We start from the raw sequence: 25,970 nt of genomic DNA, 5'->3' as shown, positions 1-25,970 counted from the left end.
ACACACAGATATGAACGCAGCTGTTACTTCTGCATTAACAGTCAATTAGTGCGGGGGAGAGTTTCTCCGTGCAGCTCCGATTATCTGAAGCAGCCTCTCGCACACACACACACACACACACACACACACACACACACACACACACACACTGTCTCTGTTAATAGGAATTTTTAAGTTGTGGAATTCGCTTCATGTGTCTCTGTCCAGTGGGGTTTTTCCTGTTCCTCAGCCAATATTTCATCATTCTTTATTAATAAACTCCGACACGCTGTTCTTCTTCAGGTTTAACTTCTTCTCTCTATTTCCACATCTTATAGCAAAAAAAACCTCTTGGTGTACGTGATATGGCTAAAAGTATTGGTACACCTGACTTTTCCAGCCATATGTGCTTCTACTCCAAACTGCTTCCACAAGCTTACAGGCATTTCACTTGAACTAGGAGACCAAAACCAAGCCAAACTCTGTGCACAAAGCCAGCTCCATGAAGATCTGCTTTCCATGTGTTGGAGTGGAAGATCTCCTGCTGTAGAGCTCCAACACTATTGAACACCTTTTGGATGATTTTTTACATGCTGACTGACCTGCAGGCCTCCTCACCTCACCTACATATGTTCCTGACTTCATTAACACCCTTGTGGCTGAATGAATCTCCTGTGGTGGAGAATCTTCCCAGAAGAGTGGAGCTCATATTAACAGCACATGGGAACTAAATTGTGCAGGTGTCCACATACATGTGCCCTGATTTTTGCACATTAGGTAACATTTATGGGATGTCACTGTGTGTGTGTGTGTGTGTGTGTGTGTGTGTGTGTGTGTGTGTGTGTGTGTGTGTGTGTGTGTGTGAGAGAGACACTACTAGAACAAAACCCTGAGTTTTAAGGTCACTTTGAATAAGGTCACTACACAATGGGTTTGTTGAATGAGATGCTTCATCTCCAAAGCGTGCATGTTCATCTGTGATTTCGCAGCCAGGTGTTTGTGAGTCAGAGTGATTGTGTGTGTGTGTGTGTGTGTGTGTGTGTGTGTGTGTATTCTGGATATAGGATTCCGAGTCGGCCATGTTTGGAAGTCGCTGTGGAGCTGAGATCTGACAGCAGTGAAACAGACCTTCACCTGATATTTTATTTCGCCACGGATGTGAAAATCCCACGCCAACATTATCACCCTGATTCCACATTTAAATAACCTCATCTAAAATCCAAACACTATTTAAATCATATCAATTTTATAGGAGGGTCAGAAAGAAAAAAATACAGCTGATAGATAGATAGATAGATAGATAGATAGATAGATAGATAGATAGATAGATAGATAGATAGATAGATAGATAGATAGATAGATAGATAGATAGATAGATAGATAGATAGATAGATAGATAGATAGATAGATGAATAAGTGAATGATGGATGGACTGATGAATGGACCAGTGAATATTATTATTATTTATTATTATGAAACGTAGTTCCTGCCTATAATCAGTTTCCTAATCGTCTCCTGGCCTTTATTAATCTCAGCGTCTGATTGGTCGCTTGCTTGAGACACTCAGTTGGTGAACTGTTTTTAAATCCAGCACTAAAACAGTCATAAAAATCCCAGGATGACGTATTCAGTATATATTCTGATACTCACACACACACACACACACACACACACACACACACACACACACACACACACACACACACACACACGATGTATCATACCTGAAAAGACTGCAGGAAGGAATTGAAATAAATAAAGACGATCTGTGAGATGTCATCATCCCCTGGATTCACGAAGAACAGCATGTACGTGATGCCGAGCAGAGGGAGCAGCACTAACGTCGCCTTCACTGCTTTCCTAAAGACAGACAGACAGACAGACAGACAGACAGACAGACAGACAGACAGACAGACAAACAGACAGACAGAGAGAGTAGTTAATTAAATTAGCTGTCAATCCAACACTCTTTAATTAAAGAACTAATAACCAGCTTTAGATTGAATAGGAAACGATACGTGATTACAGACACTTCAGTGTGTGTTTAACTCTCTCCTGTACATCATTTTCCTAAACACACACAATACATACTGCACTGGTACTAAACTCAGAATGGATTAATACATTGATGGATGGATGCATGAAAGGAAGAATAAAAGGATATATAGATGGATGGCCAACCGATTCATCTGTATTGTTGATTAATCAACACCAATAGTTGATTGCTGGAACTATTGTCCATCAGCAAGAATCCATTCATATAGTTTTTCCAGGTTGCATTATACGAGAGTGGCTTCTAGAGGCGAATCTCTCACGCTATGTGCTGTTTATTTTGTGTCTATTTTTTTATTTTTAAAGGTAACTGTTTTTATTTATTTGGAGTGCTACTTTTTGTTTCAGTTTCAATGCATGTTTTTTATTTCCCTAAATATTGATTAGAATAATGAATATATTAATTTTTTTTTTTTTCACACTTTCATGATTCAGTACTGTTTTACATTTTTTTTTTCATGTTTTTAATAAAGTTCAGTAATTTCTTTTTTATCCAGTATTTATTTTAAAAACTATCGGTTGATTAACCGAAATTATGATCCAACCTAGCTTTCAGTATCAGCCAAATCCACTAGCGCTCAACCTCTATCTTATATTCATTTCCAAAAATGTATATTTAGTTAGTTATTTTATTTATAATAATTTTATATGGCTGTAGCGCTCGTGATTTTACCAAAACATGTTAACCCATAAAACCGATGGAGCCTCTGATCATGAGAACAGGGTTACTTCAGGTCATCCTGCTGATGGATTAAACGAAAGCTCAGTAAAGCCACTCTGTAAATCAGATTGCTTCTGAAGATTGATGTCCTCTCAGACATGCGGCGTGACTCATGAGGACCTCACGTTCACTTTCACGTTATTTGATTGCTGTCACCAAACAAGGCCATTTGATGGATATTTTAAAACATCCAGTCACAGCTGTTTTCTGCCTTGAAGAAACCTGATCTACTCACTGGTAGCACGATGTCCTGATATTTATTTCCGTGACTGTTTTGTGAAAAAGCTTCAACGGTTATCAAAAGGTTTTTGTCGAGATCGATTTAGATCATAGCTTGCAAAATTGTGAGGCTTGTGTGCAAAAGATATCAGATGGTCTGCGGTCCATGAGCGGAGTCTGGGGCTGAATACTATTTAGATGTTTAGCCAGTTAAAATTTAGCCAGCTAGCTTTATATCATTTTATCTTTAGTAAAAGACTCCAAAGGCTTCAAGGCCTGTTTCAAGTTTCACAGCATTGAGTTTAGGAAAAAACTTTCTAATTCCTGCATAGGAAAATAAATCCACTGGTGAAAAAATAAGAGCTGTGACTCCAAGGGGAACTCTGGGTATAACTTGGTGTTCAATATGCGAAAAAGTTCAAAAGAGCTCATGTGCATGCTTATGCAAGGTTCTGTAAGCTTTACAGCCCTATAATTATCACTGCAAACGCAATTGTTAGGGTTTAATAGATATTTAAAAACTCATGTGAATGTGGTACGAGTTTGACAGCCGTATGATGGAGCGGAGAAGCGAGGCATGAAAAATGCAGAAAATCTCCAATCCAGCTGCAGGAATTCAGAACAATGAGGCAGCACACGCTCGACAGACCACATGTGACAGGTAGACACTAATTGCCCCGGCTCTCGGGGCTCGGCAGCTCGTCTAGTGGGTGGATAAGAGAAGTATAGAGACAGGAACAACAAACAGCTTTTGCCTTCCTTTCCAATCACTTCATCTCATCTCATCCACTCGGACTCACTCGTTTGCCTCTCAATGCTAATTCAGCTAGTGGTGTGAATGATTAGCTAAAGAAGCTAGCTCTGGGATTCAGAAGCAGACAGCGTGGAAGAATCGCTTTTTTCTGGAACACATTTTCACACACGTTGTGTGAAGCTCAGGTTAGATGATTTATTTTTATGTCCAGCTTCACATTTATCCTGGGACCTCTGAGGTCACGGTGTTTTATATTCCTCTGCCGGATGATGTGCATCACTTCCTTGCATGGATCAGCGACTTTCACACACCTGACACTCACATTATACAGGGCTCGCTAACACCTCTTTCCACATGGACGGAAGGGTAATTAGCGAACAAGTGAAATCAGGTGCGCTCCAGTCGCAAAGTCGTTAACATATGAGTTTATCTGATGTTGTGATGGTACGAGACTCTGTCGCTTGTGAGCTGAAAGGAAGATGTTCCACACAGTTTTTGTGGAGATTTGTAAAGTTCTAAAGCACCTCAGTGTCTCCTGCTTTAGCCTCACTCATCATCTTTGAAACATCATTTACTTCTTTCATGTTGCATTTTACTTTTATTCTTTTCAACATTGTTTAAAATCCGCTGGTGTAAATAGTGGATTGTGATTGGCTGGAAATTCAGGTGTAAATAGTGGATCCTGATTGGATGGATTTTTACCGCTCTTAAAACTGACAGTGGAAACTCCTTCCGGAAATCTCTTAATTTTGAGAAAACATCTCCATAATCTGTAAACAATACATTTAACATGCTAACATATCAAAATAAACATAAACCCACCCTACAGCAGAGCTGCTATGTTTATCAACACCGTCTGACCAATCAGGACACTTAGAATTCATTAACATCTGACCAATCATGATACTAAGAACTCATCAACATCTTTCGACCAATCAGGAAACTAAAACCTCATCACCTTCTGACCAATCAGAATGATTAGAGGTCAACACCTTCTGACCCAATCATAACACTGAAAAATTTCGCAACACCTTCTGACCCAATCAGGGCACTGAGAATTCATCAACACTTCCTGACCCAATCAGGGCACTGAGAAATCATCAACACTTCCTGACCCAATCAGGGCACTGAGAATTCATCAACACTTCCTGACCCAATCAGGGCACTGAGAATTCATTAACACTTCCTGACCCAATCAGGGCACTGAGAATTCATCAACACTTCCTGACCCAATCAGGGCACTGAGAATTCATCAACACTTCCTGACCCAATCAGGGCACTGAGAATTCATCAACACTTCCTGACCCAATCAGGGCACTGAGAATTCATCAACACTTCCTGACCCAATCAGGGCACTGAGAATTCATCAACACCTTCTGACCAATCAGGATGCAGGACTTCACAGTGCCTGTGAGCAAACATGGACGTTAATGTTTTAAATAAAGCGCAGCAGTCAGTGGAATAACAATAACACACTAATCCGTCTGTACGTCTCCACATCTGGAGTTTCTCTGTGAAGAAGCCCCGCCCCTCCCTCGGTTTGATTAGAATGAGAGTTATTATCCCTCCATCACCCCGAGGAAGACGTACAAACGGATTAGTGTGTTATTGTTATTCCACTGACTGCTGCGCTTTATTTAAAACATTAACGTCCATGTTTGCTCACAGGCACTGTGGAGTCCTGCGTCCTGATTGGTTCAGCTTGGTTCTAATAAAGCATAAAGGAGAGAGAGAGAGAGAGAGAGAGAGAGAGAGAGAGAGAGATAGAGAGAGAGAGAAGAACAGGGACTGGTGTGTTTTACTGTGGGACAACCTCTCTCTCTCTCTCTCTCTCTCTCTCTCTCTCTCTCTCTCTCTCTCTCTCTCTCTCGGGACATCAGTGTTAAATATTCAACACGGCTCAGAAATGGAAACAGATGTTTTCACATGAAGCATATTAGACAGTAAATCAGACCCACATGCTGCCATTATGCTGCGGTTAAAGGTCATGTTTCTCTTTGTGAATATCAATAATAATAATAATAATAATAATAATAATGATGATGATCACATCAAAAATATATAATAAAAACAGGTTGTCATTCTTATTAAAGCCGTAGCCTCAGGACAAGCGGAATTTTGATTACACACAGAAACCCATTTATTAAACGATACAAGGATCCAAAACACTCGCTCCTGCTCATGTGTGACTCGGGTCAATCATCATAGAAATCCTGAACTCCGCCCACAACGCAGTCTGAAATCATCATCAGCACAACCAGCTAATGAACCTGTTAGCATGCGCCCACGCTTCGGGACACACAGCTGAAATGCTCTTCCTAACTTTAAATGTTAACCGTTCCTGACTAAAAAGTGTGCTACATACACAATTTTAATATCTTTGAAAAGAAGATACTTTGGGATTTACTATTCATCATCCAGAGTTGATAATGCTAAAAAAGATAAAGTTATAGATGCTGAAGTGCCTTGAATATAAATGACATAAAATCCAAGTACTGGTTTAAAAGCCACATGTCTCAGGAGTTTATATTTTTAATTTTATAAAAGGTGTCATATCATAAAATGAGATGCCTACAAGCATTTATTTGAGATTAGGTCTGGTCCTGTTCTCACTCCCGATGTTTGAGAGCCGCCTCCTAAACTCAGACCCCCATTCATACAGACTGCATTCATATTAATGGCTGAGCGTTCAGGCTATTGTTATAGAGCTTTGGTTATTCATACAGACTGCATTAATACCGATGCTCAGGTGCCCAGACAAGCTATTGATTTACAGTAATGGCCATTTATACAGACTGCATTCATATTAATGACTATTTAAATGGGCAGGAGTGTGCCCAACAATACACACGCACACACACACACACACACACACACACACACACACACACACACACACACACACACACACACTTTTTCTCTTATAAAAACAAACGGACAAAACGTATAAAACTGTAAAGGGAAATATAAATAGATTTTTTTATCCCCATGCAGATCACCAGACAGCTGTCGTCACTCCGCCCCCAAGAATATTTTCCTCATCGCTGTTACATGCAATCTCCATTAAAACAACTTTTTTTGACTGTAAATTCTTTCTTTGTATTCTTTACAGTTAGCACGAGCTGGAAACATTTGTGTGCATTACATGCATTCCACTCCCTGCCAGGTGAGTCACAGTGAACGTGATTCTCTCTTTGACCACTAAGAACTTCTAAAGTAATAAAAGTAAGACTCATCCACATGGGGAATAAAATCCTCCTGTATACCGTTAGAATCCTGCACTCATTGGCTACATTTTCCATCAATCATGTTGTTTCCATAATGCTAGTGGCTGGAAACCAAAGGTTTGAAATGATAGGTGGTGCGTAACAAACATCACCACCACATCTGCAGAGAGAGTGGATGCTCAAGCCCGAGATTCCGCCTGTCTTAGACTTTTTTTAGTGGGTGCCCTCATTTTGTAGTAACACTATATTCTTGCTATATTTGGTTTTTATACCAAAACATAATTTTTTATGAAAAAACAAAAAAATAACCATCTAAATTACAACACTATTGTTTGGTTGGAGCAAAAATGCTTTACGGCATGTTCACTGGACATCTATCTTTCCAAATAAACCGGGATTTTCAGCAGTGGATATGTTGTGACTCGTTATTACAATCATAGTGTAAGTACATCTTTTTTATGCATGTTGTTGTGTACTGCTTACACAAACTCAGCAAAATACATTCGTCATTGTTTTTCATTAAATCTAAATTGATCTAAAATCGCTGCTTGAGGCTTAGAGCTTTAGAATGATGTTTAGTTAGTCATGATTACTCTTCTCCCTTTTTATTTAGTCTATTGTTAAACATTAACACTTGTAAATAATGGGACAGACGCAGTGGCTCGACGCTCTCCCTTTTCTTTGGTGCCTTTTTAGAGTGTTTTTGTCTATTTTTATGTACACTTACATGCAGACCAGTAGTGCAGATTCCACATACAGCTGACAAGACCTTCTAATTCGGGGGGAACTCGGTATAATCAGGCTGCTATGAGTGAATTTCTACATATGCACAAAATACCGTAGCCGAACACCAGGGTCTGGGTGGATCATCATCATCTCCAGCAGGCATTGAAGGAAGAGGAGACACAGAAAGCAAACATGGTGACGCTGGTCACGAGTGCTCTATACGTGGAGAAAACTCAACCACACAAACCGCCGCTTCCCAAATTACTGCAACAAACATATTGAGGATTGTTGCATCCTGCTGATAATGGAGACATGGCTACACTCATTCATTCCAGATGAAGCCATTGAGCTAGCAGGCTGCACAGCATTTCGTTGGGATAGAAGCAAAGACCCCTGTAAGAGGAAAGGTGGGGGGGGGGTCTTTATCCTCGTAACAGCTCGTGTAATGACACCAAAATTACACACACATTGTTCCTATGATTTGGAGAACATGACTGCTAAATGCAGGCTCTTTTACCTCTCACTGTTGTTATAGTTACAGCTGTTTACATCCCACCTGCTGCCAACGCTAGTACAGCATTAGCCTACCTTCAGTGGTGTGAAAAATTGTTTACCCCCTTCCTGATTTCTTATGTTTCCATGTTTTCACACTTTAATGTTTCAGATCATCAAATTGTTGTAATTCAGCCACATTGGAGGGTTTTCAAGCATGAACCTCCTTTTTAAGGTCATGCCACAACATCTCAATAGGATTCAGGTCAGGACTTTGACTAGGCCACTCCAAAGTCTTCATTTAGTTTTTCTTCAGCCATTCGGAGGTGGACTTGCTGGTGTGTTTTGGATCATTGTCCTGCTACAGAACAAGAGTTCGCTTCAGCTTAAAATCACGAACAGATGGCCGGGAATTCTTCTTCAGGATTTTTTGGTAAACAGCAGAATTCATGGTTCCATTTATCACAGCAAGTCTTCCAGGTTCTGAAGCAGCAAAACAGCCCCAGACCATCACACTACCACCACCATATTTTACTGTTGGTATGATGTTCTTTTTCTGAAATGCGGCGTTACTTTTACGCCAGACTTAATGGGACACACCTTCCAAAAAGTTCAACTTTTGTCTCATCAGTCCACAGAGTATTTTCCCAAAAGTCTTGGGGATCATCAAGATGTTTTCTGGCAAAACTGAGAGGAGCCTTTATGTTCTTTTTTGCTCAGCAGCGTTTTTGGTCTTAGAACTCTGCCATGCAGACCATTTTTGCTGTCTCTTTCTTATGGTGGAGTCATGAACTCTGAACATAATTTTGGTCTGCCAGCCACTCCTGGGAGGGTTCTCCACTGTCCCTTTACTGTTCTCCACATTATTCAAAAATGTTTTTGCCATTTGTAAATAATGGCTCTCACTGTGGTTCACTGGAGTCCCAAACTTTAGAAATGGCTTTATAACCTTTTCCAGACTGATGGATCTCAATTACTTTCTTTCTCATTTGTTTCTGAATTTTTTTGGATCTCAGCATGATGTAAAGTTTTGAAGATCTTTTGGTCTAGTTCACTTTGTCCACCCTAAAGTATCTCATATCATAGCTGGAGATTGTATTCATGTAGACTTAAAATTAAATGTGCCACTCGAGGGAAAAACACACTGGACGAAGTCTATTCATCAAAAATGGTTCAAAAATAATAAAACTACCACATCTAGGCTAGTCAGACCACCTCTTAATGCCCCTCACTCCAACATACACACCCCTCTGAAGAAAAGCTCAACCTACCGCAATGATTGTTCAAATCTGGAGGAGCTTCCTCACAGCTGCAGGACTGTTTTGAGGGGACAAACTGGGACATATTTATCGATAATGAGCTGGAGGTGTATACATCTACAGTGCTCTGCTATATAAACAATGTTGACAATTTCACAGTAAACAAACAAATCATGGTGTTCACAAATCAGAATCCCTGAATGAAACAAGGTCAAAACACTCCTCAAGACCTGAAATATCACCTTAAAGTCTGGAGACAGGGGTCTTTACAGTGCTGCTAGAGCTTACCTAAAAAGAGGCGTCAAGGATGCTAAAACGCTCTACAAGAGAAAAATTGAGGATCACTTCACCAACCCACGACAGGTGTGGGAAGGTATTAAGCACATACCCAACACAAGATCAGGTATTGCATGACTGCCAAAGAAGACGCCTCATTGGCAGAGGAACTTAACTGTTTCTTTGTGCGCTATGAGGTAATAGCAGCAGAGACTGTTAGGACATCCCAATCGGTCTCCAACAACCACATCCTCATAGTGCAGGAGCATGAAGTGAGGCATGTTGGCCCCTATGTTGTGACAGGATGGGTTCTGAAGGAATGTGCAAACCAGCTCTCTGCTGTTTTTACCAAGATCTTCAACCTATCATTGTCCTCATCCATCATAACACTCTACCTGAAGTCTGCCACTACCATCCCACTGCCGAAAAAGAGTTTTGCTTGTAGCCTCAGTGATTGCTGCCCAGTTGTACTCACTTCGTGAGCTTCGAGAAGCTCTTTGAGAAGCTGGTTCTACAGTCTCCCACAATCTTTTGACCCTCTTCAGTTTGCCTAAAGCAAACAGATCGACAAAAGATGCCATTGTCACCGCTCTTCACACTGCACCAAACCACCTTGAACATCAAGGGAACTATGTGAGGATGCTTTTCCCAGACTTCAGTCCTGGTTTCAATATTGTCATTCCAAGTAGATTAGTCATAAAACTTGATAATCTTGGACGAACAGAACCAATGTGCCAGTGGATTAGGGACTTTATAACAGATCGCCAACAGTCGGTTAAGATTAGGACACTTACAATTAGTACTCTGCTCCATGCTTACGATCACTGGCACCCCACAGGGGTGTGTGTTGAGTCCTGAAAAATCCCTTCAGAGGATGATCAACACCTCCCAAAAAATCATCAGCTGCTCCTTACCCTACCTGGAAGAACTATTCAGCTCTCGCTGCTAACAACAAACAGCAAACAACATCCCGAAAGACCTACCCTCGAGCAGCTGCTTCAGATCCATCACATCACACAAAAACAGACCCCAGAGCCATAATGGGGGAGCTGAACACCAAGAAACACCATCAGTAAATGCTTGGGACTATTTGCACAACACACACACACACACACACACACACACACACACACACACACACACACACACACGCGTACTCACATTTACTTATTTTTTTCTTTTATTGAAACTACATATTTATTCTATAGTTTTTAATATATTGTGATTATTATATTATACTGTGAAATGTATGATGTCAATAAAGCAACCTTTGAATCTTGGATCTTAAAAGAGAGGGATAAAGAGAGAGAGAGAGAGAGAGAGAGAGGGATAAAGAGAGAGAGAGAGAGAGAGAGAGAGAGAGAGAGAGAGAGAGAGAGAGAGAGAGAGAGAGAGAAAGAGAGAAAGGAAATGGAAGTGAGAGAAATAAAAGGATAGAAAGAAAAGAAGAGAAAGAGAGAGAAGAAAGTGAGAAGGAGGGAGAAAGAGAGTAATAGAGAAAAAAGCAGATAGGGAGGAAGAGAGAGAAAGGAGGAAGAAGAGAGAGGAAGAAAGAGATAGATGGAGAGAGTAATAGAGAGCGAGAGGGATGAAGAGAGGGGAAAGAGAAAGACGGGGGTTGCTGAAGAAGTGTGTGTGTGTGTGTGGGGGGGCAGACGCTTCCTGCTGAACAGCCCCTGTGGCGAGCGGCGTGAGGAATCGTACGCTCTGGCAGCGAGAACACAAGCACGATTTCCCTCAACGCTGGCTGCAGTTCAGGACCAACTTCCAACAGGAGCCGGATCGGGACTCTAAACGTGGCTCACGTGCCAGGCATCATCAGGAGGAGAGAATTCCCGGAGGTCCCTAAAGTTCCTCCATTCTGCTTTAATAAATTATCAGCCTGAAGCTGTTTTTCTTACAGAACTCTCTCTCTCACACACACACACACACACACACACACACACACACACACACACACACACACACAGCTCTGAGTACACAAACTCACAATTTCACATGTATTTATGTAGAGCTTTAATCCTGGGTGTGTTTCATCACTCAGCAGCTCCATACAAGTCCACATAAAGATTCCTACTGAGCAAGCAAAAGGTGGTGGTGATGTTTACACATCAAATAACACGTGAGTGCATCTGGGATCTAATCATCTAATCATGGGCTGGATGGATACTTTCTTGAAACACACATGTACACGTGATGAGTGTAGCAGGACTGAGCTGCATGTAATAACTGCATGTTCACGTGGTGCAACATCTAAAAGGCTGTATGTGTGTATATCCATACCAGAATCCACAATCTGCAATTACCAATGAGCAACAATAGTATCAGGTTGTGTATTTTACCCCCAGTCCTTCAGTAATGTTCTGCCTGAACCGATCTACCTCTTAATGCCATCATTATGACGCCACGTCTATACAAAGCATCAATATTAGAGAGAAGTGCAGTAGAACAGAGCGCTGCATCACACACAGGAATCTTATACAGTGGGAAAGAATGTAATTACTAAAGCAAGAAACCCAATGAACACAATTCAACACGTCTCCTTTGGCTCTCCTTTGGCTCACGTCTCTTCCAGCAGCACCTCCCACATACATCATCTCTAGCATTGATATTCACCCCATCACATCACCCCCTGCGTTTTTTCCATGCATTACAGATTTTCTGGAGATTTGAAATTGTGTGTTTATTGAACAACTCTTTTGAACAGTTTTGGAGACCTTCTTCACAATGTCCAGCTTATCTTGTTAATGGCCTTGGAAGTGCGACCAAATCAGTTTTCATCTCCTCGGTCTGCAGTTGTGGAATACAAAAACAGCTAATAAATCCACGTGAATATATTTGAGCTTGTGCAGTTTGCTACAGATACGGTTTGCATGACCCTGATGGCCTTCCACTGCTGAACAAGAACAGAGCAAGAGATATTAATTGAAGATCGTATTATTCCTGCTCCTCCTGCACCAGGATGCGTTGGTGGAGTAAATCAGAGATTCAAGGCTACGACAGATTTCCTGTATCACTTCCACTTATAAAGTCATGTTCACGTGTAATAATCCTATTCCCAATCAGGTTTAAAATAATAGAGCTGTTGCTATAACAACTCCAAGTCTGACCTCCAAAGAACCAAACAATCCCAGATCGTGCCACACACTCAAATCCAGCAGGCTGAGTAATAAGGAGAAAACTCAGGAGTGAATCAGTACCACGGACAGCATACAGAGAATCCCAGCTCTCAAATGTTCCTTCCTCGTTATCGCAATTCCTCATGCCGTCATTATTATTCATGTTTAAATTTTCGCAGGAAACCGAAATGCCACGAGGAATGACAGAGAAGAGAGACAAAAGGTCAACATCGAGTTAAACAGCGTCCGAGCATTCACGTGTCTGTCTGAGGGTTTTTCTTCTAACACCAAACGTATTTACGAGAGAAGTAAGAGAACAAAGAGGCGCTGTGGAGTTCTCGGTAGGTGCGGCGGCGCTTTATTATCCTGAGCCGAGACGCTGTTTTTGTTTGAGTGGCACAGATAAGACTACACACAACTCACTACAACGTGACCTTTACTTGTATTGATTACATCGGCTGTCAATCACGCCACAGGACGTGAACAAATACATCGCTGTACACTTCTCTGAAATATCACTGGACAATGTGGACACCTGAGCACAATTAGTCATCATTAACGATTCTAATAAGCTCGAATAAGCTAATAAGCTACCAGGAGATCTTCCACTCCATCCCATTGAAAGCAGATCTTAATGGAGCTGGCTTTGTGCACAGATGCATTCTTGAACATCTGTGGGTCTTCTAGTTCAAGTGAAGGATCAATTTTATGCTCCTTGGGTCTCCCAATAATAATAAGATAGAGTAATAATATATTCGAGAAATAATTTTTTACGCTAACTAGCTAACATACTAGCACTCTCATTCGGATACTAGCTTTATTCCATGCTAGTAAACATGTCTGCGAGATGTTTCATGGTGGACCTACCTGTACTGGATGGTCTCGGATGTGGTGGAAGCTCGTAGCTTGGTCATAAGAATGCGTACGATGTTGAACAGGAACACGAAGTTTATCTACATAAGAAAAGGAAAACATCATGTGCTGAATGCACTCACACACACACACACACACACACACACACACACACACTATAACAGTACTGCTAATAAATTCTTCATTGTGCACATGAAGATCTACTCTGAAGATGACATTACCATACATCTGGTGGAAAGATTATGTAGGAAAAAGAGCAAAAGATCTAAGAAAAACATCTAATTAGATAGAATTGGTGCCATGAGAGGGTGTTGAAGTCGTCTCCAGCTGGGAAGAATCCAAAGAGGCCCTAATATGACCCGTTGGTGGCGCTAGAGTGTTGGAAGAATGCTGATTAGAATGTTCCTGATACCCTTTAAAATCCCCAAACCAAATTTTACCACTTTGTACCAAACAAATTAGTGGGTCATCATAAATACGCTAGCGAGAAAAAGAAGAACCACACGATGTGAGGTAAAGTAGGCGGAGCTTAACGTCTCTTACGGCTAGAAAGATAATTTAGTGAATGAAACAAATTATATCTGAAAGAAATTCAGGTTTCACGACATGAAGTAGTTTATTTGCAGGTATGTGAAAGGAAACATCATCTGCTTTATTCTAGAGATAAACACGCTGATTAGCGCTGCAGGTGGAACGGCGTAAATAAACCGGCTTCAAAACTCATAAGTGTACACTTCGCACCGACGCACCACTTCAGTTCCTCATTCCTCACACACACACACACACACACACACACACACACACACACACACTCGCACTCAGAGGGAGAAAATGTACAGACGGCGTCGAATTCAACAGAGAGCTTTAAATAAAGCTGGTGTGGACCAGGCAGAGGAGCGCGATCAGGACGTAATCATCATGAATCCCGAGCGTCATTACACTGCATTAACACCTTCAAACACCTTCAGAGTAAATACATAGAGAAATAAATCACCAGCTCCGGAAATGATTAGTTTTGTGCAAATTAGCCGGAAAAACTAACATATTTATATAAAAGTGTGCTGGAGCACAAGCAGGCAATGTGCTAGTGTGCACTGTAATGCAAAAATCCTAGCATTCAAGTACGCTAGCATGTAAACAATATTAAAAGATACTAGGTTAATGTGTGCTAGCATGTACAAAAACATTTACTAGCATAAACGACTACAACTACAATGACTAGCATTAACCTACTAGTGATTATCAACTACAAAAACTAGCATAAACAACGAGCGATTAACAACTATGACTAGCGTAAATGACTGGCAATTTGCAACTACAATGAATAGCATTAACTAACTAGTGATTAGCAACTACAACAACTAGCATAAATGACTAGCAACTACACCATCTAATATAAATGACTAGCGAATAGCAAGTCTTAATAATGACGTGCGCTAGAATTAAAGTCCTAGCATACAGGACAGCTAACATTCCAGTTTGTTCATACATGCAGATATGCTAGCATAGCAGAGCATTATTACAAATACGGTATGCTAGCATGCGAGTATTAAACGCTACTCACCAGCAGAACGACAATAACAGGACCCTGATAAATGTAATCGATGTATTTCCCGGGTTCTTTTCCAAACCAGCACCTTAAAAAAATCAAACATTTTAAATAGAAAGAGTTAAAAAATCATGATCAGAGATCGAACTGTTTCCAAACCCCATGTGGATTTATTATATTTATTTTTAGACATTTCTTTCAGACCCCAAGTGTTTTTTTTTTATTTGTTTTTTTTCAGAAATTATTTAATACGTTTTCTTCAGTGTATGTAAGAAAATTTATGGTTTTGTGTTTGGGCTTTAAATTAGCATCAAATTAGCAAAGACAAAATGTTAAATATTTATTTCATTCAATTTCAATTCAACTGTTACCTCAACACTAATTATTGATTATAACAATCACATGCTACACTGCTACTATACACTGTTCCCCTAAAAGTATTGGGACATAAGACTTTTCCACCCACATGTGCTTCTTCATCAAACTGTTTTTACAGGACGTCTCGGCATGAAATTTTCTCTTCACTTGAACTAGTGATCCAACCTGTTCCAGAATGACAATGCCTCTGTTCACAAAGCCAGCTCCATGAAGATCTGCTTTCCATGGGTTGGAAGATGTGGAAGATCTCCCACTCTATTGAATATCATGAATGTGAATGCTGACTGCACCCCAGGCCTCCTCACTTTATCTCACCTACATCAGTACCTGATTTATACAGTACCTTATAGCTGAATGAATCTCCACAAAAATCTAGTGGAACATCTTACTAAAAGAGTGGAGATAACTGAAACAACAAATAGATAAATGAAATTGTCTTATTGGTATGATATAAACTTTACACACAGTGAAATTCTTTCTTTGGATATTTAATCCATGATACAGTGCCCCAGGAGCACAGAGGATTAAGGGCCTTGCTCAAGGGCCCCAAGAGTGGCAGCATGGCGATACAGGGTCTTAACCACTGAGCTACCGCTTCCCACACATACTGATCTTATGCTCAGGTGTCCACATACTTCTGCCATACGATGTAGCTATTGCTAGCTAACACACCAGCCCTCATACTGAACATGTAGAGACCAGTTTATTGATTATATAATGAGTTGTAACTGGGAATTACAATTAAAAAAAAATTTTCCTATTCGAATACTGTCTCAGACGTGTAAAGTGAAATATTCAACGTTTATTTACTTCCCGGCTCTTAGAAACGTTGCTTCAATTATTAAAAATGCATCATTGTTAAATTCCGCTGACTGAAAACGGTGCCTCGTGTGGACGGGAGGATAAAATGGACAGACAAACGTGTTTTTCAATGGAAAACGTAGCAGTGTGGACATGGTGTCAGATGAACAACCCTCTACTGGATTCGTTTATTCTTCTGAGAGTAAACACGCTCGGCTCGGAGAAAATAAAACTCGGTTGGATTAAATTCACCATCACGCTTGTTCAGCGATTTATTCTCTTGATGGGTTTTTATCCGAGAAAGAGAAGAGCACTCACTGTTCGTTTTCGTAGTACAGCTTCCCCACGGCCCACGCCACGATGATGGGACACGGAATACCTGCAGGCACATACAGAAAAAGATATTTTAAAGATCAGACTTTAGTGACACCAGAAGATCATTCAGCTGTAGGGTTCTATGTTTTTGCTGGTTGCTAGAAGGGGTTTCACGTGGAACTGATTCTGAACAGGATTTATATTTTTTGAAGGATCACTGGGTTATTTAACACTCCTTTACTTTGCAGAAAAAGTGAGGTTCTATCAGGAACCCTCCTGCAGGTTCTTTGAAGGTTGCTTGGCATTGGTAATAATTTTAAGCTTTCTAGCAGTGAGAAAATCTGTATGATCTAAGTGCTGACTGAAAAATAATGGGTTTTTCTTAGACCCTTGAAATCCTGGAACCTGAGTGAAGAACATTCAGTAGTGGATTGACTTGAAACCTTCTCAGAACAACTTACAGCGTTCTTTTGTTTTTTTCGGTCAACTGTTAGCTTTATTAGCCTTAATGCTAACTGTTTTATCCAAAGGTTGCTAAAACATGCTAACCAGAAATTTCCGTTCATACACATTGCAGATGTGTTCAAACCATAAACACCCAGTTAAAACCACACCAGACCACCAGGGGGTGCTGTGATTAATGTAGATATTCTTTACATGGACAAAGGTTTGAGCATAAAATTGAAGTGTTACACATACGGTATGCTAGCATGCGAGTATTGCAGTATATAAAATTGAAGTGTTACACATACGGTATGCTAGCATGCGAGTATTGCAGTATATAACATTTTATATTGCGAGTATATAAAATTGAACAGTGCTTCTTTTTGGACATCCCATCCCACATTTAGTCTTCATTCCTTGCTATAGTAATCTCCAATCGCCAGCGTTCAAATTACATAGGGTTGGAACTCTAGAGCAGGAGATCTTCTACACACTTTCAACCCAGGGAAAGCAGATCTTCATGGAGTTGGTTTTATGCACTGGGGCATTGTCATGCTGGAACAGGTTTGGGTCTCCTAGTTTAAATGAAGCCAAAAGGTTATGCTCCTGCATAATCCGAAAATTTCGTATACAATTGTGTGCCTCCAATTTTGTAGGACCAGTTTTGGAGAAGAACCGCTTCTGGGTGGAAAAGGCAAGTGTCCTGATACTTTTGACCATATTGTGCTGAAGTAAATACTGATTTATTATTTAATGTTTATCATATTACAACAACAAAAATGAAGATAAGTAGTCACTGGACTGGGATCTGCTGATCTGGGTTGAGTGTCTTTGTCCTTCATAGTGGTCACTAAAGTGCTCATGTTCTGCAGATAAGGAACCTAATTTTCTTCTAAAAACCAAATCTACTATTTGAGGAATGAAGCTGTAAAGTGTTTCTCCCTCTACGTTATCGATCCACTCACTGCTCCTCACACCTCCTGCACAACAGGAAACATCCATTTACCTCAGAACATGTCAACCTGCAACTGAAAGGGGTATTTATCATAATCTCCATCTCCAGATCATAACTCCACACACACCACTACCATCACCACCATCACCAATACCCTCACCACCACTATCACCATCAGCATCCCCACCACCACCAGTACAGGGTTAGTGTAGAGGTTTAGTATGGGGTTAGTGTAGGGGTTTAGTATGGGGTTTAGTACAGGGTTAGTGTAGGGGTTTAGTACGGGGTTAGTGTAGGGGTTTAGTACGGGGTTAGTGTAGGGGTTTAGTACGGGGTTATTGTCGGGGTTTGGTACGGGGTTAGTGTAGGGGTTTAGTACGGGTTAGTGAAGGGGTTTATTACGGGGTTAGTGTAGGGGTTTAGTACTGGGTTGGTGTAGGGGTTTAGTTCAGGGTTAGTGTAGGGGTTTAGTACGGGGTTAGTGTAGGGGTTTAGTTCGGGGTTAGTGTAGGGGTTTAGTACAGGGTTAGTGTAGGGGTTTATTACGGGGTTAGTGTAGGGGTTTAGTTCGGGGTTAGTGTAGGGGTTTAGTTCAGGGTTAGTGTAGGGGTTTCGTTCGGGGTTAGTGAAGGGGTTTAGTACAGGGTTTAGTACGGGGTTAGTGTAGGAGTTTAGTTCAGGGTTAGTGTAGGGGTCTTGTTCGGGGTTAGTGTAGGGGTTTAGTCTGGGGTTAGTGTAGGGGTCGCTCTGGATAAGGGCGGCTGCTAAATGCCGCAAATGTAAATGTAAATGTAGGGGTTTAGTACATGGTTACGGTAGGGGTTTAGTTTAGGGTTAGTGTAGGGGTTTAGTTTAGGGTTAGTGTAGGGGTTTAGTTTAGGGTTAGTGTAGGGATTTAGTTTGGGGTTAGTGTAGGGGTTTAGTTTAGGGTTAGTGTAGGGGTTTAGTTCAGGGATTTAAGACTATTTCCTGAGTAAATATTTACTTTGGTTGTAGTGATTTTCTGTCAAAAGCAGCAGCAAATTGGATTTTATCTGACTTCAGTGCAGGGTGAATAATTACCTGCAGCACAGAAACGCGTGTGTGTGTGTGTGTGTGTGTGTGTGTGTGTGTGTGTGTGTGTGTGTGTGTGTGCGTGTGTGTGTGTGTGTGGATTATAAACAGCTCAGTGTCAAATGAAAATCATTATGTGCTATAGTTGTCACCTTCTCTAAATAAACATCATTTCTCTCTCCATTTTCTCCAGCTGTCAGTGTGTGTGTGTGTGTGTGTGTGTGTGTGCACGTGTGTGTGTAGGATTGTGTCACTGCCGACTCGACAGTGCAGAACAGTGACAGGCTGATCATTAAATATCCATGCTGTAAAAAATATATAATACCAAGACTAATTAAGCATGAGGAAGAGGTCACTTCCTGTTCCACGCTTCCTCGGGAAAATGCGTCTGTTTGATGTTTTGCAGTTTTATTTCAAATTACATTTGTACTTGTTTACAAATTACATATGGCATTTTTATATTCAAGTCCACAATAAATCTAATTTCTTTCGCAGATCAAAGAAACGAGTTGCTGAAAGATTAGCGACGGCTCTGTACTTGAGCTTGTTATGCTAGCTGACTAGCACAGTCTGGATTTGATCAATGAAACATGTTAGCTTTTTTTTTCAGTGATATTAAATGTTAGCAAAATGGTGAGCTAAACTCTATACACGTGTAAATTGGCATAACTGCGAATTGAACTAGCAGTGTGTATGGTGACCCTACAGATCACGAGGAGCTAAGAAGATCATTAGTATCAGACGCCTCATGCACTCCTCACGCGCCCCTCAAGAGCCCCACACACACTCCTTACGCACCTCACACGCATTTCACACATCCCTCACACACTCCTCACACTGACTCTGCAATGTAACAGTCTGAAGTTTCCATTTGATCAAACTAATCTATAATGTCAAGAACTTTGTTTTCATTAAGAAATCCTTCCATAGCATGAAGAACTCCAAACGTTGACCTGAAACTCTTTGCCATGTCTCCTGTAAAACTCTTCAAAGTTGATCTTCTCTAGATTCAGATTTCTTTTTCATCCCAGAGCACTTAAGTAGGATTGAGGTGTGGTGACTGGGCAGGTGGTTCCATCATAGATATCACTCCAGACGAATGTTCTCTCTCTAAATAACACTTGCAAAACTCAGACGTGCTCTTCAGCTCATCGTCTTGTTGTACAGTGAAGTCGGTTCCAATGAGCTGCAGTCCAGACGGAACTCCATGGTGCTGAAGTGTGGAATAAAGCCATGTTGGTTCACTTTCACTTTCCGGAATCTTCCTTATTCCAAAACAACCCCAAACCATTACATTGCCACCTCCATGTGTGAGTGTGGGGGTGAGGGAGTCTGATCACATCTTCTCTCCTGTTCTTCATCTTACACAAGTTCTTCTGGTAGAGACACAAATCTCACGTTTGGTCTCCAGAACTTTCACCACTTGTTCGCTGTCACACTACTGTGTGTTTACCTTTGACAATAGAAACAAAAGGAACCTGCACTTGTCTAAAACAACATCAAGAACTTGGGGTTTCCACACTTTTCAGTCTTTGTACTTATATTTATGTGAATTATAATAATTTTTCATATAAAATATATATTTATATAAAGATTAATTTTACTAGCATGATCCTTTTTATTTTAGTTATTGGTTGATATTGATTATTATTATTATTATTATTATTATTATTATTATTATTATTGTATTGTTGTTAACCCAGTCATTAAGGAGGCACAAGTCAGGTCACTCTTAGTGCCGGTCCCAAGCCCGAGTAAATGGGGAGGTTTGCGTTATGAAGGACATCAAGCGTAAAACGTGCCAAATCGAATATGCGGATTACAAATAAGAATTTCATACCGAATCGGTCGAGGTACGGGTTAACAACGACCACCACAGGTATCGTTAGCCGACAGGGTACCGGTGGAAATTGGGCTACTGTTGACTGAAGGAGGAGAAGGAGAGGAGGAAGACGGTTAGGGTTGGTACTTTAAATGTTGGTACTATGACGGGTAAAGGGAGAGAGGGAGCTGATATGATGGAGAGGAGAAAGGTAGAGATGTTGTGTGTTCAGGAGACCAAGTGGAAAGGGAGTAAGAGCAGGAACATTGGAGGTGGGTTTAAACTGTTTTATCATGGTGTGGATGGAAAGAGAAATGGTGTAGGGGTGATTCTGAAGGAAGAGTACAGTAAGAGTGTAGTGGAGGTGAAGAGAGTTTCTGATAGGGTGATGATCGTGAAGCGGGAAGATGAAGGGATGATGATAAATGTCATCAGTACCTATGCTCCACAAGTCGGCTGTGAGATAGAGGAGAAGAACAAATTCTGGAGTGAATTAGATGAAGTGGTAGAAGGTGAACCTAGGAAAGAACGATTGGGGCAGACTTTAATTGGCATGTAGGTGAAGGGAACAGAGGTGATGAGGAGGTGATGGTACATATGGCCTTAAAGAGAGGAATGTGGAAGGGCAGAAGGTGGTAGATTTTGCTAAAAGGATGGAAATGGCAGTGGTGAACACGTATTTTAAGAAGAAGGAGGATCATAGGGTGACGTATAAGAGTGGAGGAAGGTGCACACAGGTGGACTATGTTTTATGCAGGAGATGCAACCTGAAGGAGATTGGAGACTGTTAGGTGTTGATGGGGGACAGTGTACCTAGACAGCATCGGATGGTGGTCTGTAGGATGGTTTTGGAGGTGAAGAAGAAAAGGAGGAGAGAGAAGACTGAAAGGAGAATAAGATGGTGGAAACTGAAGGAGGAAGAGTGTAGTGTGAGGTTCAGGGTAGAGGTCAGACAGGAGCTCGGTGGTGGTGAAGAGGTGCTGGATGATTGTGGAACTACTGCAGAAGTGATGAGGGAGACAGTTTGAAAGGTTCTTGTTGTAACATCTGGAAATAGAAAGGAAGACAAAGAGACGTGGTGGTTGAATGAGGAAGTGCAGGAGAGCAGAAGGAGAAAGAGGTTGGCAAAGCAGAATTGGGATCGACAGAGTGATGAAAAAAGTAGGCAGGAGTACAAGGAGATGCAGCAGCAGGTGAAGAGGGATGTGGTGAAAGCCAAGGAAAAGACATATGAGGAGCTGTAGGAGAAGTTGGACAGTAAGGGAGGAGAAAAGGATTTGTAGCGATTGGCCAGACAGAGGGACGGAGCTGGGAAGGATGTGCTGCAAGTTAGAGCAATAAAGGATGGAGATGGAAATGTGTTGACTAGTGAGGAGAGTGTGTTGAGAAGATGGAGGGAGTATTTTAAGGAGCTGATGAATGAGGAAAATCAGAGCGAGAGAAGGTTGGATGATGTGGAGTTAGTAAAGCAAGATATGGATAGTATTAATGAAGAGTGGAAAGTCGGTTGGACCAGATGACATACCTGTAGAAGCATTGAGACTTTTAGGAGAGATGGAAGTGGAGTTTTCAACCAGATTGTTTAACAAGATTCTGGAAGGTGAGAAGATGCCTGAGGAATGGAGAAGGAGTGTGCTGGTACTGATCTTTAAGCATAAGGGAGATGTGCAGACCTGCAGTAACTACAGGGGAATTAAGTTGATCAGTCGCACCATGAAGTTATGGGAAAGAATAGTGGAAGCCAGGCTGAGAGAAGAGATGACCATCTGTGAGCAGCAGTATGGTTTCATGCCGAGGAAGAGCACCACAGATGCCTTATTTGCTTTGAGGATGTTGATGGAGAAGTATAGAGAAGGACAGAAGGAGCTGCATTGTGTATTTGTGGATTTAGAGAAAGCGTACGACAGGGTGGAGAGAGGAGTTGTGGTATTGTATGAGGAAGTCTGGTGTGTCTGAGAAGTATGTGAGGGTGGTGCAGGACATGTATGAGGACATACATGTCCCACTGTGACAGCAGTGAAGTGTGCAGTAGGAACGACAGACTGGTTCAAGGTGAAGGTTGGACTGCATCAAGGATCGGCCTTGAGCCCTTTCCTGTTTGCAGTGGTGATGGACAGGTTGAAGGACGAGGTCAGACAGGCGTCTCTGTGGACTATGATGTTTGTGGATGATATTGTGATTTGTGGTGAGAGTAGGGAGCAGGTTGAGAAGATCCTGGAGAGGTGGAGGTACATGCTGGAGAGAAGGGGAATGAAAGTCAGTAGGAGTAAGACAGAGAGTACATGTGTGTGAATAAAAGGGAGGGCAGTGGAGGGGTGCGGTTACAGGGAGAAGATGTGGAGAAGGTGGAGGAGTTCAGGTACCTGGTGTCAACAGTGCAAAGTAATGGAGGGTGTGTTAGAAAAGTGAAGAAAAGAGTGCAGGCAGGGTGGAGTGGGTGGAGAAGAGTGATAGCAGGAGTGATTTGTGATAGAAGAGTATCTGTGAGAGTGAAAGGGAAAGTTTGTTAGGACTGTTGTAAAACCTGAGATGTTGTATAAATTAAAGACAGTGGCATTGAGTAAAAGACAGGAGGGACAGCCCATGTAGGTCATTTTGGAGACAAGGTGAGGGAGGTGAGATTAAGATGGTTTGGACATTTGCAAAGAAGGGACATGGGGTATATCAGTAGGAGAATGCTAAGAATGGAGCCACCAGGAAGGAGGAAAAGAGGAAGATCAAGGAGGAGGTTTATGGATGTGGTGAGGGAAGACATGCAGGTAGTTGGTGTGAAAGAGGCAGATGTAGAGGACAGGGGGGTATGGAGACGGATGATCCGCTGTGGCGACCCCTAGTGGGAGCAGCCGAAAGAAGAAGAGGAAGAAGATTACTATTGTTGTTGTTGTTGTTGTTGTTTATTTAATGCATTAAATTGAGCAGTTATTATTACATTAAATTATGAATAATTAACAGAAATGCTGCAGATGTGCGTATTAGATTAATAACAGAAATAGATGATTATTAATTATAATGCAGCAGAAGAAGTCTGTAAACACTGAGGGTTTACTTGAGAATTGTAAGTTTTTTTCGCAGCAGATGTTTAATCTTGTGCACGGCAGCAGTGTGGGGTTTCGGCTCAGCGACGTTACAGGGATCACAGCATGGCTGCTGTTTGTTGTGTTTCTGTGCTGGTGAATGCTTTATTCATAGTTTGGTGACTAGCGGTGGGATTACTGTAATTCTGCCCTGGAGCTCTGAATGTGACTCACATCTTCATCTCTACATCCCTTTATCCATATCTCCATCACTACAGCTCCATCTTCATCTCTACAGCTCCATCTTTATCTCTACAGCTCCATCTTCATCTCTATAGCTCCATCTCCACCTCTACAGCTCCATCTCCATCCTCATCTCCATCTCTACAGCTCCATCTCCACAGCCAATCTCTATCTCTAAAGCACCATCATCAAATTGACAGAAAAACTTCCACCACTACAGCTCCATCTCCATCCTAATCGCCATCTTTACAGCTTCATCTCCACAGCTTCATCTTTATTTACATCCTTATCTCCATCTTTATCCTCATCTCCATCTTCACAGTGAAATCTTCATTCTCATCTCCATCCTCTAATCCATCTCTACAGTTCTATCTCCATCCCAATCTCCATCTCTACAGCTCTTTTTAAATCATCATCTACATCCCAACATCCTCATCTTTAGCCCTACAGCTCCATCTCCATCTACATTTCCATTCCCATTCCTACTTCTTCATCTCCATCTAAATCACTACATCCTCATCTCCATCCCTACATCTCCATTTCAATCCTTATCCCTACATTTACACCTCTGTAAACATATCCATCCTCATCTCCATCTTTATTTACATCAGTAAATCCCCATCTACATCCTAATCCTATCCTAAGATCCATTCCTTCATCTTTATCTCTACATCCACATCTCCGTCCTCATCTACATCCTAATCTTCATCACCACATCTACATCCTAAGATCTACATCTAAGATCTTAAGATCTACATCCTAATCTCCATCCCTACATCTACAACGTTGTCCTCATTCCTACATTCTCATCTTCATCCTTATGTTTATCCCTAAATCCCCAAATTAGATAGAAAATAATGTAGAAGTCATCACACGCATTCATTTACAATCTTGTGTGTGTGTGTGTGTGTGTGTGTGTGTGTGTGTGTGTGTGTGTGTGTGTGTGTGTGTGTGTGTGTGTGTTTGTAACAGGGTAATCAGACTGATGCGGTCGGTCACAAAACATTGATTTTGTTTCTGTAAAAATTGATGTGTTTATTTAGCGTACAGACCTGATGACATCTCAGAGCAGGGAGCGAGGAGTGTATTTCTGGAATAAGGAGTTTGTGTGGAGTGGAGTGGAGTGTGTGTGGAGTAGAGTGTGTGAGAAGCGGAGTGTGTGTGGACTCTGTGTGGAGTGTGTGTGGGGTGTGTGAAGTGGAGTGGAGTGGGTGAAGTGGAGTGTGTGGAGTGTGTGAAGTGATGTGGAGTGGAGTGATGTTGAGTGTGTGGAGTGTGTGAAGTGATGTGGAGTGGAGTGATGTTAAGTGTGTGGAGTGGAGTGATATGGAGTGGAGTGATGTTGAGTGTGTGAAGTGGAGTGTGTGGATTGGAGTGGGATGAAGTAAAGTGGGTGGAGTGGAGTGGAGTGGAGTGGAGTGTGTGGAGTGGAGTGGAGTGTGTGGAGTGGAATGTGTGGAGTGGAGTGTGTGGAGTGGAGTGGAGTGGAGTGTGTGGAGTGGAGTGGAATGTGTGGAGTGGAATGTGTGGAGTGGAATGTGTGGAGTGTGTGGAGTGTTTCAGTCTTCAAACACACAAGAAAAATGTGATGTAATGAAAGTGGAGGAAACTCCCTCACTGGAGATGAGGATGGTCAGTCGAGAGCTTTCACCTGAACTATCAGTTGTTACAGAACTCAATAATAACAAACAATACATTC

The 25,970-nt window shown here is 41.5% G+C and overlaps 1 protein-coding gene across 2 annotated transcripts in view; it reads right to left on the bottom strand.

Moving 5' to 3' along the window:
* Nucleotides 1–25,970, bottom strand: part of LOC310725887 (corticotropin-releasing factor receptor 2) — a 59,427-nt gene that overhangs the window by 2,277 nt on the left and 31,180 nt on the right. For both annotated transcript variants that reach the window (XR_014533533.1, XM_083541004.1), the window contains exons 7-10: nucleotides 16,744–16,804; nucleotides 15,262–15,334; nucleotides 13,692–13,777; nucleotides 1,704–1,839 (exon numbers count right to left, since the gene is read on the bottom strand). Coding sequence is in view for 1 of the 2 variants with exons in the window: in XM_083541004.1 (XP_083397130.1) it covers nucleotides 1,704–1,839; nucleotides 13,692–13,777; nucleotides 15,262–15,334; nucleotides 16,744–16,804 (356 nt within the window). In the remaining variant the exon portion in view is untranslated. The remainder of the gene's footprint in view (nucleotides 1–1,703; nucleotides 1,840–13,691; nucleotides 13,778–15,261; nucleotides 15,335–16,743; nucleotides 16,805–25,970) is intronic.

The sequence above is a fragment of the Silurus aristotelis genome (genome assembly GCF_946808225.1).
Source record: "Silurus aristotelis genome assembly, chromosome: 5".
Taxonomy (NCBI): domain Eukaryota; kingdom Metazoa; phylum Chordata; class Actinopteri; order Siluriformes; family Siluridae; genus Silurus; species Silurus aristotelis.
Note: the sequence above shows the minus strand (reverse complement) of the source record. Positions and strands in the feature narration are given on the sequence as shown.